The sequence below is a fragment of the Macaca thibetana genome, chromosome 8 (assembly GCF_024542745.1).
Source record: "Macaca thibetana thibetana isolate TM-01 chromosome 8, ASM2454274v1, whole genome shotgun sequence".
Taxonomy (NCBI): domain Eukaryota; kingdom Metazoa; phylum Chordata; class Mammalia; order Primates; family Cercopithecidae; genus Macaca; species Macaca thibetana.
In genome coordinates, this window is record NC_065585.1 from 119,691,422 (window position 1) to 119,706,577 (window position 15,156).

The 15,156-nt window shown below is 42.8% G+C and overlaps 1 protein-coding gene across 1 annotated transcript; it reads left to right on the plus strand.

Moving 5' to 3' along the window:
• The first annotated feature begins 745 nt into the window (after positions 1-745).
• Positions 746-13,603, plus strand: STC1 (stanniocalcin 1). The gene is made up of 4 exons (XM_050800295.1): positions 746-1,142; positions 3,157-3,299; positions 3,994-4,205; positions 10,457-13,603. Exons 1-4 carry the CDS (start codon positions 1,025-1,027, stop codon positions 10,725-10,727), a joined length of 744 nt encoding a protein of 247 aa, XP_050656252.1. The 5' UTR covers positions 746-1,024; the 3' UTR covers positions 10,728-13,603.
• The last annotated feature ends 1,553 nt before the right edge of the window (positions 13,604-15,156 follow it).

Genomic DNA, 15,156 nt, shown 5'->3' on the forward strand with positions numbered 1-15,156 from the left:
TATAGAGAATGTCAGAGTCCAACTTTGGCGTGTTACAGATGTGAAAACAGAGGTGGGCAAGGTAAAAAAGACTTGGTTAGGGTCATAGGTTGATCAGTAGAGGGACTAAGGCTTCAGCTCTGAGCTGTCACATCTCAGTCCCCCAAGGCTTTTCCACTCACATAAATTCCCCCTTAAGGGCTCAAATGTGTGAGTGAGAACCCAGGATGTCCACATACAAACAAAAATGCATCACAGACATGTGAACATGTACATGCAGAGAAGATAGGGAGTTATTGCATTTGTAGCTTACAAAACAGAACCGAGAATGTACTGTTAAAATTAGACTAAAACTGCTGTAAGCAGGTTAAGTTCCATCTAAAGAGATCACATTTCCCCACCATACCCCTGCTATCCATTTCCCCCAAGTGGCTCATTAGAAAAAAAGATGGCTAGATTTCAAAAAGCAACTTGGAGAGATTTCTATAGGATTTTTCTTTAATTCAATCAATACAGAGATATCCCTTACTTCCATGAAAATAGCTTTTTCACACGTTTCTGCACACACAGTCACACACACATATAAAACATTGGCAGCAGGTACTTTTAATTTGCTGGAAAATATTTCTAAGAAGTCAAAAAGCTCCAGCTGAATTGCATGCCCTCTTATTGGCTCGCCAGACCGGTTGAGGGACCTGATTGGTCCTTGATCCTGAGGACCGATAAGAACGGCTATAAAATCCCTGGGTGCAGCTCTTGGGCCCCCAGTTTGCAAAAGCCAGAGGTGCAAGAAGCAGCGACTGCAGCAGCAGCAGCGGCAGCAGCAGCAGCAGCAGCGGCAGCAGCAGCGGAGGCACCGGCGGCAGCAGCAGCAGGAGCAGCATCAGCAGCAACAACAACAAAAAAAATCCTCATCAAATCCTCACCTAAGCTTTCAGTGTATCCAGATCCACATCTTCACTCAAGCCGGGAGAGGGAAAGAGGAAAGGGGGGCAGGAAAAAAAAAAAAAAAAAACCCAACAACTTAGCGGAAACTTCTCAGAGAATGCTCCAAAACTCAGCAGTGCTTCTGGTGCTGGTGATCAGTGCTTCTGCAACCCATGAGGCGGAGCAGAATGACTCTGTGAGCCCCAGGAAATCCCGAGTGGCGGCTCAAAACTCAGGTAAGCAGCAAACCCAAGAGCAGTTTCTCCCCGAAAGAGCTGTCCTCATTTGCCTCTCCCTTTTGCAACTGTGTCTGTGAAGGCTGATCTTGATAATAAATGTGCTTCATGCCTGATGGCAATAAACTGCCAGTGTAATCCAATAGCCTTAGGCAGTGGAGCTCCTTTGTTTAATAAATTGCATGCAACTAAACGAAGAAGCTGGACGCTCTGCTGAGGGTATTTCATTGCATAAGCCTAGCCTGATTGCCTGAAATCTGGCACGTACCCTCTTGGAGGGGGAGGGGTGAGAGGGGAGGAAAGGCTTGAATGTTGGCATGCTTCAAAGCGCTCTCTATACTTTCCAGAAGCTGATCTAAGGTAAGACCTGGCTTGTTTGATGCTGTCCCTCTTCCTTTCCTCTTAAGACCCTACCTCTTCACTTCTTGACTTCTCTACCTCTTAAGAGAATACACAGAAAAGCTCCCTCTTCAGACTGATTTTCAGAACCATAGCCCTCAAGTCTGACAAATCCAGGGCGGATTCAGAGAAAACCCTATACATCCCACCCCCAACCCTGCTGCCTGTCTCCCTGCTGGCTCTCTAGGGCTCCATTCAATCGTCCCTGCAGCCCGTAGCCAGAGAGCCCCTGGAAAAAAAAAAATTGTGAAACGTAGCAGCTGTTTCTCCAAGGGTAAGGTCTCACTTTCGTCTTGACTCTTGGAGCAGCTAATTGTGCATTATTTTGGCTTCCGAAGGAAAAGAATCATTAGGAAGCCCGCATTGACACCTCTGCCTCTTGACTTCTCTGGCTCCACTTGTTCCCCTTCCAATACTGCCCTCTGTCCTCCAACTGTCAGCAAAGATCGGATCGCAGGTGTCAAAATGCTGCAGATGATGATCCCCTTGGAAGAGCACAGGTCCCTGCCGAGAGGAGGGCTTTTGCTTCACTTCCTTTTGTACTTAGTTGCTATAGAGATGCAGTGATTCACAATTCGAGCTTGCCTAAAACAATAGCAGCCCTAATGCATATTAAAACTGCTTAAAGCAAAGTTATAATTTAAACCCGTGGAAATATATAATTAGGGAAATGACTTGTAACATCCTAGAGGCTGCGGTGGTGGGAGGGGGTGGGGAAGACTAACTGAACCATGCTTTTGATCTCAGAGGAGAATCCTGTGGCATGAAGGCTGCAGATCATTCCTTGCCGAGCTGCCTGCCAGAACACCCCCCTTCTGTGGGAGAAAAATTACTTCTATGGGAGATCTTATCCAGAACGTAGAAAGCCTCATGCAAGTTTTTTGCGGTTTTCTTCCAGTCTTGCACAAGGGATGCCTTGGCCTGGTTATTCCACACCTGTGTTTCTTTTTCCTTTTCTTTTTCTTTTTTTAAGGCTTTTAATATGAAAGAGATTATACATACCTCTAAGCACTGTCCTAGTGGAGGGTTGGGGTGAAACATGAACGGATCAGATTTCTTTTTGCCAATATGACCGTAAGTTAAAAGCCTGATATCAGAAGGGTCTCCAAGTGGACTCCTGGCACAGTCTTCTCTTCCATTTAGACTAAAATCCCATGCTTTTTACTCGGGAGTGCATTTTTCCAAAGCTAGATGGATTCCCTGGCCCTTTTACCTCTTAAACCTGACCACCAGCCACTGTCTCCTGCCTTTCCATGCTTTCAAGTGCTAAGCAATGACCTTTGATTCTATGGAACGGCTTAAAGGCACGGTGCATTTCAAGACTTGAGCCTCACTTCTCCAGACACCAAAATTGTAGGTAATGGTGAAACAGGGAGCCTGTGTCTGAAACAGAGAACTCCCTCCCTGTCCATCATGTGCTCCAGCTCTCATAAGCAAAAGGAGCCTGTCTATCCTCTCTTTCTCATTCAAATGGGTCTATCCATTGCCTCTCATGACAGATTCCTAGGATAAGTTCTTCTGACCCCATGTCCTTGAAATTCACCTCTGCACCCACTTGATCCCACCCAGCCATCCTCACTGTTTGACCCAGAATGGATGAATTTGTCTCTTTCAGCTGAAGTGGTTCGCTGCCTCAACAGTGCTCTACAGGTTGGCTGCGGGGCTTTTGCATGCCTGGAAAACTCCACCTGTGACACAGATGGGATGTATGACATCTGTAAATCCTTCTTGTACAGCGCTGCTAAATTTGACACTCAGGTAATAAGACCTTGACCACTGCTCCCACTGGCTGCTTGTCTTTAACAGTGTGTTATACCATTGTTATTAGGAACCAGTCTTGTAGGGAACCAGCCCTACTTCTCCGCTTCCCCACTCTAAATTCCCATCTCAGCATGTGTATGCACGAGTGTGCACACACCACACATACGCAGAGGCACTCATCTGGCCAGGAAATAGGTTCTGTATAAGACACGCCCCACTCACTCTAATGCATGATTCTAAGGAGCTAGTAGAGGATGTCTTATAAGGCCAGGGGTGATAAGACAAAAAGATTTTTCTCTGTGAGACGACAGAAAAACATGCATAGAGCAAGGAAGTTCTCTCTGTATGACCAACACACTAGCTTTTGATCTGAATTCTCAAAGTCTCAATCTCAAGAATAGAAAGTCAGATTATGACTATTTTTAAGCTGCAGGATGGTTGATCACGGTTCATCTTTTTTTCTCTAATTTCATTTTGGTAGAGCTCAATTCTCAAGGGAAGCCAGGGAGGTGGGGAGGGGGCTTTTTTTTTTTTTAATCCTTAGCCAGGACATGCAATCTTCTCATTGCAAGCATATGCAGATGGCCATGATATGTTGCCCAGATGAGCCCCCTTAAATTCCTCCACGTGTATGCCCATCCTCTTTTCAGGTCAACCTAAAGACTTCCCTCTTGTCCTTCCTCCATGGCAGGGAAAAGCATTCGTCAAAGAGAGCTTAAAGTGCATCGCCAACGGGGTCACCTCCAAGGTCTTCCTCGCCATTCGGAGGTGCTCCACGTTCCAAAGGATGATTGCTGAGGTGCAGGAAGAGTGCTACAGCAAGCTGAACGTGTGCAGCATCGCCAAGCGGAACCCCGAAGCCATCACTGAGGTCGTCCAGCTGCCCAATCACTTCTCCAACAGGTACAAACTGAGTTCACTTTTTCACAGTCAGGGGACTGGGAGCAGGTGGCTGGCTGGCAGAGCCAGACTGGAAGGGAGGGTTAAATTGCCACAGTCATGCTCTTATTTTAGCTTGCAGTCTTCCCAGCTTTTGCAGGAAAAAAAATATGTTTGTGATTGGTTGTGACAGTTTAAGCAGCTTGGGCTTTTTTTTCCCTACTGTTATAGGAAAAGTCTTTTCATGCAGCTCATAGAAAGCCAGCCTCATCTGCAGCATCCCTGGGTGTTTTCATTGACCATTTTTTGCCATAAGCCTGACGGGAATGGTGAAGTTTCTGGAAACAAGCTTTTAAGACATCAGATTTGGCTGAAACCATGACCGTGCAACAGCACAATTGGCCATGACAAAAAAAAAAAAAAAAAAAAAAAAAAAAAAAAGCCCTCTGGTTAAATGTCATAATGCAGATTTTAAATCTCCATCTATTTCAAAAGAGTCCCAAACACAGTCAGAGATTTCACTGGGGAGCCCAGAGCAAGCCATCTCACTTCCCTGGGGCTCAGATTTCCTTTGCAAAAAGTGAAATGGCTGGACTGGACCATTTTCAGGTTTCCTTTCAGGCCTTATATTATCCCATTCCTCTAGTCCAACACTTCCTAGAATGAGTGTGTTCTATGCCTGTCCAGATCCCATTCTCATCTTAGTATTCAAACACCACCCAAGGCCACTGAGCTAGTACAGTAACATCTGGGCATTGTACTTTTCGGTGTCTTTACCAGCCAGGAGTGAATTCCTATTACATGAGACAGCTGGCATCCTCAGTTCATGTGCGTGGCCTGGAAAGGTTCCCAGCAAGAACTGAGAGATGCTGATGGGGTTGGCATGGAGGTATGGCAGGGGCAGTGCAGGCCGGTCAAGTTTAGCCCCCTGTGATATCCTTCAGCCTAAAAACTTGACTCCCAGTCTTGAATTTCTATGATTTTTTGACTCTCCACTCAAATCTGCACATATCCACAATGATCAGTCCTTTGCATGTTACTCTGATCATCTGAGAGTTCTCACAGGCTTATGTGATTAATTTCCTAGCCAGGGGCCACCACCTTTCTTAAGATAGTGGCCACAGCCAAGTCCCTCTGGGGCTTACAAGTGATTTAGTCATGTACATACATGCAACAAAGAACTAATTCCTCCTTAGGGAAAGGCTAAGGTGCCTAACACAAACACTTTGTAAAATTTCTTATTCACCCTTAACTACAGGTGAGTGCCCTTCAGAACCGCAAGTCAATTTGTAAGAATCACTTCTCTAGTCCTTGGAAGTGACTTTATCATGGGCTTCTAAATGGTTTTCTCAGAACAGAAAAATAAAACCATTTCTGTCAAGTGGGCTGTCTCTATATAACTCTTGGTTTTAAATTTCCCCTAGGAAGATTCTTATTGCACAGAGGAAATAGGCGCAGGTCATGGGGAGGGGAGACCTGATTAATTATTGGAGACTTCCATCACCATTAGGAAAAGAAATGAAGAATTCTTAGCCAGACAGGGGCTAAGGACAAAGTATGTGTTTGTGTGGTAGTTAGAGGTGGGGGGAGGGGTGCATTAGCAAAGCCACTATTGCAATTTAGATCCTGAAGGATTCTGTGACAAATCATGATCTATAACACGGCATATTTCCAATTGTGAGGCAATGCTAATCTCCCTATTTCATCTGAAGTAGTGTCTTCCATTAGAAAGGCAGAGAGGTCTTTAGGCAGAACTATATAGCTACTAGACTAGAGGTCCCAACTTATCTAAGAAGAGACTAGTAAATTTTTAACCAGGCCATTATTTCTTCTAATCAGTGCCTTATTTTCAACACCTTTAGAAAATGGTCACAAAGAAAGTCTTCTTATCTCCCTCTTTCATCTTAGGGACTCATTAGGAAAGGTCAATTGGAGAAAAAAAATATGGCCAGCCCTTGAAAACCAGAATCTTCCATGCAACCTTTCTCCAAAAATTTCACTTTAACAGGCTATATTATTCCTGCTCAGGATTGTAGAAATGTGTGGTTCCATGCTGGGCTTGCTTTGCTCCATTGAAGCTGCTCACCTTCCTGAGACATCCTGCTTTCCCAGCCTCTATCCCACCATAGACACATGCTAAGTCTGTGCCAGCTGGCACAGAATTGCAAGAGGAAGTAGTTACAGGTTCATTCCACCTTCCTGTGACTTATCTAGCATGAGATTTGGGGCTGGGAGAATCCAAAAGCCTGTGACTGGACCAGGAGCCAGAACAAGGGGATTTTCCATGACAGAAATGCACCTAGAAGTTAAAAAGGTAGCTGGAGTTTCCACCTGCCTGAATTTGCAAACTATGCTTTCAACCCCGTGGGAAGCAGGCAAAATTGATCAGGCCAGCAGGGTGGTGTGAGGCTTGGGAACCACTTAGACCAACCCAGATCCAGAGTGGGAAAACTGACAAAGCTTCCAACTCTCTAGGGCATGGATAGGGAACAGGAAACAGAAGAATAATATTGATCAAGGGAAACAAAGGACTATTTATAAACCCTCACACAGAACGTTCCTAGGCAGTATGTGTGTATTTGGGTAAGCATGGCTGAAACAGTAGCTATGGAGAATATCTGATCTTATTCTTTACCAAGAAAAAAAAGGTCAGGGATGGAATTTTCAAAGTGAGAAAAAAGACACATAATTAAAAAGGTACTTTTGGGCTGGGCAATCAGAACCCTTAGCCCACCAAGTCTTTCCAACACATCTCCTCCATCCTCCATAAAGATAAAGAATCTTCTTCTTTTTTTGAGACAGGGTCTCACTCTGTTGCCCAGGCTGGAGTACAGTGGTGAGATCTTGGCTCACTGCAACCTCCACCTCCTGGGTTCAAGCAATTCTCCTGCCTCAGTCTCCCAAGTAGCTGGGATTACAGGCGCCTACCACCACACCCAGCTAATTTTTGTATTTTCAGTAGAGACAGGGTTTCATCATGTTGGCCGGGCTGGTCTTGAACTCCTGACCTCAGGTGTTCCACCCACCTTGGCCTCCTAAAGTGCTGGGACTATAGGCATGAACCACTATGCCCAACCAAGAAAGGAATCTTCTTAAGCAGTCCTAACTACCACTGCAAAAGAGGAGATATAAGCAGAGCTGCTCTATTTTTTACAAAATTGAAAAGAAAAATGTGTATTGAATCCCTAGAAACAGAGAATGTCATAGTTGGAGATGACTGCAGAGGTTAACTAGACTAACTGCCTCGTTTTACTGATTAAAGAAGAAAGGCTCAGAGAGTAGAGTGACCTGCTGAAGGTCACACAGCTTGTGAATAACTAAGTTGGGCTTAGAATTCATGTGGCCTTGAGCCAAGCTATTTGATTTCTACTTCAAAAATGGCAGCCAGCAAAATCTGCAGGAAATAGCCAGAACCCAAAAATAAAATACTAAGCACAATTGAATATATGTGAACCATGGTAGTCCACAATTAAATTTGTGTACTTTCTCTCTCAAAAGGATGGACACATCCTACCAATAACTGTAGGAACTATAAGACTGTAGTACAAGAAGGTGCTCACTAAATAGGTGATGATTGCTAAGCCAACTTTTGCTGGAGACACAACCTCTTAAATAATCTATCACACTTAATGACACAGGAAAGAGCTATGTCATTGGCAAGCATGATCCCAGAGGTAAATGGCTATTCCAGCCCTCACTGGACAGGCACTGGGTTAACCTATTGCTCATACTGAGAAACTGGTGACATCAAAGAATCCTAACAAATTTTCCAGCATTTGAAGAACTACTAATGGAGACATGGACTTTTTTTAATATTCTAAAGAGCTTTCTCAGCCTGCCCTTGTTGAGTTAACAAAAGCTCCATGAGGGAAATAGGGTAGATTCCAGTGGGGGTGGGTGGTTCTCACGAAGAGCCCTCAGGCTGGCAAGGGTCATTGTCAAGAAACACCAAAGTCAGGTATCATATCTGAGCCAGCAGACAAAGTGACAGTAAAGGTAGAAAGGTAGAACCCCACCAAAAAAGAGCAGGCACTCTGACAAAGTGGGGCCTGAAGGAAACGTATGGCACTGAAGCTACAAAGCTGGCTACAGAAGTTTAATTCCCTTAAGGGTACTAGACTTCTTTGTCTAGACAAAAGCTTTCAAGTCCTTCTAAGAAAGAACTTGCATTTCTTTTTATCCCTTTCTAGGGAAAGATTGTATTTTCCAGCCCATTTGGGGACTCATCTGGCATGAACAGCTCTTTCTAGAAATGGAAGGGTTAACTTCTAAGTTATAAAGTCCTTATTGGAGGGATGGGAGATCAGAAACCAGCTACCAGGATCTAATCACCCTCTGAAATAGACACGGCCATCCAAGGACCCAGGTCCTAGCAGAGCCCAAGAGCTAGGAGATGCCTGGAGACCTATGTGGGTGTGTAGATGTCAGAAGCTGCTGGTGCAAAGTTGTTTACTCTATGTTTTTCCAAAACTGGTTTTCTCCCCATTTCCCCATCCAAAGGAGATCTCCTTTGACTCATGTGCTTTATAATTCCAAAGAGCTGGAAAATGTTCCTCTGTGCCAGAGAGTCCCGATTTTAACCACCTCTGGATATAATTCTCCCCGGAGGGAAGGGTTTTGCCAGGCCTGTGTCAGCAACCAAGACACTGCACTTGCCTCTCAGTCCCCAGCTTCCTTCTGCTGGGCCACAGAAGGGTGACCATATCACCTCATTAGCCACGTTCCATGCTATTTACCATACATCTTTGAAAGAACCTCTCTGGGGGGTTAAGTTATTCTGGAAAGATGTTTGATCCTGTGCACTGTACAGTGAGTTAAAAATAAACAGGTTTCTTTTCACGGAAGATCCAGTGGCCCCAGAGATCCACGGGCTCCTCTGAGGAAAGGTTCTCTCCTTATAAATACTGCAGGTCACTGTCACCCAGAGTCTCTTATTAGTGAACACAGAGCTAATGGGCTTTGACAACTCAACTACCACCGCAAAATGGACCACAGGCATCCCAATCTAAATTGGAAAATACCTGAACTGTCTTCCCAAATAACAGGACAAGTCATTGATATGCCCTAAATATTAGACAGTTTAATCCTTTCCAAGCCACACAGCTTAGCTACATTGCTGGGGGGTGTTTAAAGAATTTGCTCCAAATATGAAGGTAACTGATACCAAACATAAGGGGTTTTGGTAAAATTTACCAAAACTACAGTTAAGTTTTCTTCTAGGAATCACTACTTATTGAAGAGAATTATATTCTTAAAACTCCATTTCCTTAGTGGCTGCAAAATAAATCAACAAATGTGCAGTGAGCAGGCAATGTAGCACAATGGCACTGGGCCATGAGGAATACAAAGAAGGACACAAATCCTGCCTTCAGTAAGCTTACGTCTAGTCAGGGAAAGAAAGACATCACAAATGATGGTGAACAAAGATCTATAAATATCCAAAAAGGGAAGAGGTTAGCAAACCCTGGTACAGTAGGAGAAGGATTCATGAATTATAGTAGCATGAACCCTTAAAAACCACCAATATTTCCATTTAAATAGCCTTCTTGCCTAGGATTTGGCCTTCTAACTACAATATACCTTTGATGGAGGGCTGAAGATGGAGTCAGTCAATATCTTTTATCAGAGTTGCCCAAGTATGTGATATGGGAATTAGATTATGTAGAAAAATGCATGGCACACAGAAGAGGGGGCCTTAGATGAAGTTTCATCAGAAGATGCACACATCTGCACACACGCACACACACACACACACACCCCTGTGCCCACGCACCAAAAAAAAAAAAAGGAAAATTACAAAAAAGCATCAAAATAATTACATGTGCATGTACAATGGCTACTAATCTCAGTGTTGAGCATTGGACTCACCTCATTCTAAGTTGCTTCAGCTCATCCACCTTAGTTTCTTCTCTACAAAATGAGAGTTGAACTAGTCACCAAAAGGTCTCTGTGGTCCCAGCTAGCTCTGTAATTCTGTTTCTAAAATTGTCAATCACCACAGTCAGCCTGCTCTTCAAAGTGTGATCTAAATCTCCTGAACTCTAAACATGAAGACCTGTCTTGCATTGTGTGGTAAACTCTAGGAGTAGATGCATTGAAACTAGGGAGACACAGCACAAGGGTTAGAGAGCAAAAGCCACCTTCAGCTGATGAACTGTTGATGTTTGCATGGTCAGGCCATTAGGGACTCGTGTTGGCTAGAGCCCGGGTGAAAGCCTGGGTCCTGCCTGGCTCTCACTGGATGACTACCACATGCACTCTCTTTCTTGATGCAGATACTATAACAGACTTGTCCGAAGCCTGCTGGAATGTGATGAAGACACAGTCAGCACAATCAGAGACAGCCTGATGGAGAAAATTGGACCTAACATGGCCAGCCTCTTCCACATCCTGCAGACAGACCACTGTGCCCAAACACACCCACGAGCTGACTTCAACAGGAGACGCACCAATGAGCCGCAGAAGCTGAAAGTCCTCCTCAGGAACCTCCGAGGTGAGGAGGACTCTCCCTCCCACATCAAACGCACATCCCAAGAGAGTGCATAACCAGGGAGAGGTTATTCACAACCTTGCCAAACTAGTATCATTTTAGGGGTGTTGACACACCAATTTTGAGTGTACTGTGCCTGGTTTGATTTTTTTAAAGTAGTTCCTATTTTCTATCCCCCTTAAAGAAAATTGCATGAAACTAGGCTTCTGTAATAAATATCCCAACATTCTACAATGGCAGCATTCCCACCAACAAAATCCATGTGATCATTCTGCCTCTCCTCAGGAGAAAGTACCCTCTTTTACCAACTTCCTCTGCCATGTTTTTTCCCCTGCTCCCCTCAGACCACCCCCAAATACAAAACATTCATGTAACTCTCCAGCCATTGTAATTTGAAGATGTGGATCCCTTTAGAACGGTTGCCCCAGTAGAGTTAGCTGATAAGAAAACTTTATTTAAATGCATGTCTTAAATGCTCATAAAGATGTTAAATGGAATTCGTGTTATGAATCTGTGCTGGCCATGGACGAATATGAATGTCACATTTGAATTCTTGATCTCTAATGAGCTAGTGTCTTATGGTCTTGATCCTCCAATGTCTAATTTTCTTTCCGACACATTTACCAAATTGCTTGAGCCTGGCTGTCCAACCAGACTTTGAGCCTGCATCTTCTTGCATCTAATGAAAAACAAAAAGCTAACATCTTTATGTACTGTAACTGCTCAGAGCTTTAAAAGTATCTTTAACAATTGTCTTAAAACCAGAGAATCTTAAGGTCTAACTGTGGAATATAAATAGCTGAAAACTAATGTACTGTACATAAATTCCAGAGGACTCTGCTTAAACAAAGCAGTATATAATAACTTTATTGCATATAGATTTAGTTTTGTAACTTAGCTTTATTTTTCTTTTCCTGGGAATGGAATAACTATCTCACTTCCAGATATCCACATAAATGCTCCTTGTGGCCTTTTTTATAACTAAGGGGGTAGAAGTAGTTTTAATTCAACATCAAAACTTAAGATGGGCCTGTATGAGACAGGAAAAACCAACAGGTTTATCTGAAGGACCCCAGGTAAGATGTTAATCTCCCAGCCCACCTCAACCCAGAGGCTACTCTTGACTTAGACCTATACTGAAAGATCTCTGTCACATCCAACTGGAAATTCCGGGAACCAAAAAGATCATCCCTATGGGCTTGGACCACTTACAGTGTGATAAGGCCTACTACACATTAGGAAGTGGCAGTTCTTTACTCGTCCCCTTTCATCGGTGCCTGGTACTCTGGCAAATGATGATGGGGTGGGAGACTTTCCATTAAATCAATCAGGAATGAGTCAATCAGCCTTTGGGTCTTTAGTCCGGGGGACTTGGGGCTGAGAGAGTATAAATAACCCTGGGCTGTCCAGCCTTAATAGACTTCTCTTACATTTTCGTCCTGTAGCACGCTGCCTGCCAAAGTAGTCCTGGCAGCTGGGCCATCTCTGTAGGATCGTAAAAAAAAAGAAAAAAAAAAGAAAAAAAAAAGAAAGAAAGAAAGAAAGAGGGAAAACGAGCTGGTGGTTTGATCATTTCTGCCGTGATGTTTACAAGATGGCGACCACCAAAGTCAAATGACTAACCTATCTATGAACAACAGTAGTTTCTCAGGGTCACTGTCCTTGAACCCAACAGTCCCTTATGAGCGTCACTGCCCACCAAAGGTCAATGTTAAGAGAGGAAGAGAGGGAGGAGGGGTAGGACTGCAGGGGCCACTCCAAACTCGCTTAGGTAGAAACTATTGGTGCTTGACTCTCACTAGGCTAAACTCAAGATTTGACCAAATCGAGTGATAGGGATCCTGGTGGGAGGAGAGAGGGCACATCTCCAGAAAAATGAAAAGCAATACAACTTTACCATAAAGCCTTTAAAACCAGTAACGTGCTGCTCAAGGACCAAGAGCAATTGCAGCAGACCCAGCAGCAGCAGCAGCAGCACAAACGTTGCTGCCTTTGTCCCCACACAGCCTCTAAGCGTGCTGACATCAGATTGTTAAGGGCATTTTTATACTCAGAACTGTCCCATCCCCAGGTCCCCAAACTTATGGACACTGCCTTAGCCTCTTGGAAATCAGGTAGACCATATTCTAAGTTAGACTCTTCCCCTCCCTCCCACACTTCCCATCCCCAGGCAAGGCTGACTTCTCTGAACCAGAAAAGCTATTAAAGTTTGTGTGTTGTGTCCATTTTGCAAACCCAACTAAGCCAGGACCCCAATGCGACAAGTAGTTCATGAGTATTCCTAGCAAATTTCTCTCTTTTTTCAGTTTGGTAGATTTCCTTTTTCCTTTATTTTCCTTTTTTCTTTTTTCTTTTTTTTTTTTTTTTTTTGCTGTGACCTCTTCAAACCGTGGTACCCCCCTTTTCTCCCCACAATTATATCTATATATGTATCTACAATACATATATCTACACATACAGAAAGAAGCAGTTCTCACAATGTTGCTAGTTTTTTGCTTCTCTTTCCCGCACCCCACTCCCTCCGACTCCCCCTTAAACTTCCAAAGCTTCGTCTTGTGTTTGCTGCAGAGTAATTCGGGGGCTGACCTAGACCAGTTTGCATGATTCTTCTCTTGTGATTTGGTTGCACTTTAGACATTTTTGTGCCATTATATTTGCATTATGTATTTATAATTTAAATGATATTTAGGTTTTTGGCTGAGTACTGGAATAAACAGTGAGCATATCTGGTATATGTCATTATTTATTGTTAAATTACATTTTTAAGCTCCATGTGCATATAAAGGTTATGAAACATATCATGGTAATGACAGATGCAAGTTATTTTATTTGCTTATTTTTATAATTAAAGATGCCATAGCATAATATGAAGCCTTTGGTGAATTCCTTCTAAGATAAAAATAATAATAAAGTGTTACGTTTTATTGGTTTCCCCCCATGTCTTTCATTGTTATTCTTGAAAAACTTATTGAATGAGAATTCCTGAACATGAACCAAGACTGACTACTTTCTTTAAAGTCACTAATTGTCAATATGTAAATTTGACATATTGTTTAAATCAACATTTTCTAAGTTTTTTAAAAAGCATTGAGTAGCTCCCATTATTCTCACTGATGATATCCCAAACTCCTTGCAAAATTGGAAGAAGCTTTAAGGTCTGCAGGCTGCTCAACTGTAAGACCCAACTTTCTTTCTGTTCAGTGACCTCTACGCTCCCGCCACATAGGCAGCTCTGGGAATGACTGGGCTCTCTCCCTTCCAGGTCTTTTATTTATGCTATTATCTCTTTCTGGAAGATTTTTTTCTCCATCCTTCACCTAGACTGAAAGCATGATGGGGAGAAGCACGTGTCAGTCACCAGTGTGTCCCCAACACTAAAATAGCATCTTTAATACTTTAAATGAATGATTTAGAAAGAGTTGGAAGAAGGGGAAAAAGACAACTGAATCAGTGTGACAAGGGAGGCAGATAGCGCTGCAGTTAAAACAAAAGATTTGAATTCTGGCTCTGTCATTCATTAACCACATGATGTCAGATGAGTTTCTTAATCTCAAAACACATCAATTTCTCCCTCTATAAAATGGGGATTGTGACAGTCATCTCACAGAGCTGCTATGGGGAAATAAAACAAGTGAACTGCTTACAACATTCCCAATACACGATTATGCTCAACGAGGGTCAGTTGGTATCACACAGGTTGTGAAAATGAGAGCAAAAGCTCCCTATCTCAGAAAATGGTCAAAGACTACACAACAGAATGACGGCTGGGTCTTGGAGGATGCTTATGAGTTTGGTCACATAAAAAGGGGAGCTTCGGTGGCATAATTTTTTTCAAGAGACACCTTATATGAGACACCTTTAATTGTGAAGGTTATCTTCACAATTAAATAATAATTTATATATATAAATACATATAAAATTTATATATATAATATATACAAATTAATAATAATTTTTCTCAACATCATTCATTTCTAGCTCCAAATTGCATTTTCCCGAGTTCAGTTATGCCCAAAGCAACTAGGAAACAGTACATGAATTGTCACTTAAGGGCCAAATATGTACTGCATTTGCTTTACTCTGACCTGGCCAAGGAAAAAGAGCACATTTCTTTTATTATTATCCTTCATCCATAGTCTTCTATAAATATTTATTTATATAAAGAGATTGCATGCTACACTATAGTATAGTGTTTAAAAAAAAAAAAAACAGACCTGGGATTTGTATAAACTGAGTTTAAACCTTAGTCCTCTACGATCTCTGTGGCCTTGGGCCAAGTGTCTGATATCTTCACACTTTAGCTTTTTTTCGTTTATGAAAATGCCCCTACAAAATAGGGACAAATAATAGGCCTTAGTTCCAAAAGTAACTGAGAATTCAATGTGTTACATATAAAGGACTTAAAATAGCGTCTACCATATAGCAAGTACCCTCAGAATAGAATTCCTTGAGCCCTCAATACATGTAACTCTCACCATTTACATT

Excerpts from the sequence above, each read along its gene's own strand:
- STC1 (XM_050800295.1), top strand. The coding sequence starts at position 1,025 with ATGCTCCAAAACTCAGCAGTGCTTCTGGTGCTGGTGATCAGTGCTTCT. Across the intron at positions 1,143-3,156 it reads AGTGGCGGCTCAAAACTCAG|CTGAAGTGGTTCGCTGCCTC; the intron begins GTAAGCAGCAAA and ends TGTCTCTTTCAG. Across the intron at positions 3,300-3,993 it reads CTGCTAAATTTGACACTCAG|GGAAAAGCATTCGTCAAAGA; the intron begins GTAATAAGACCT and ends CCTCCATGGCAG.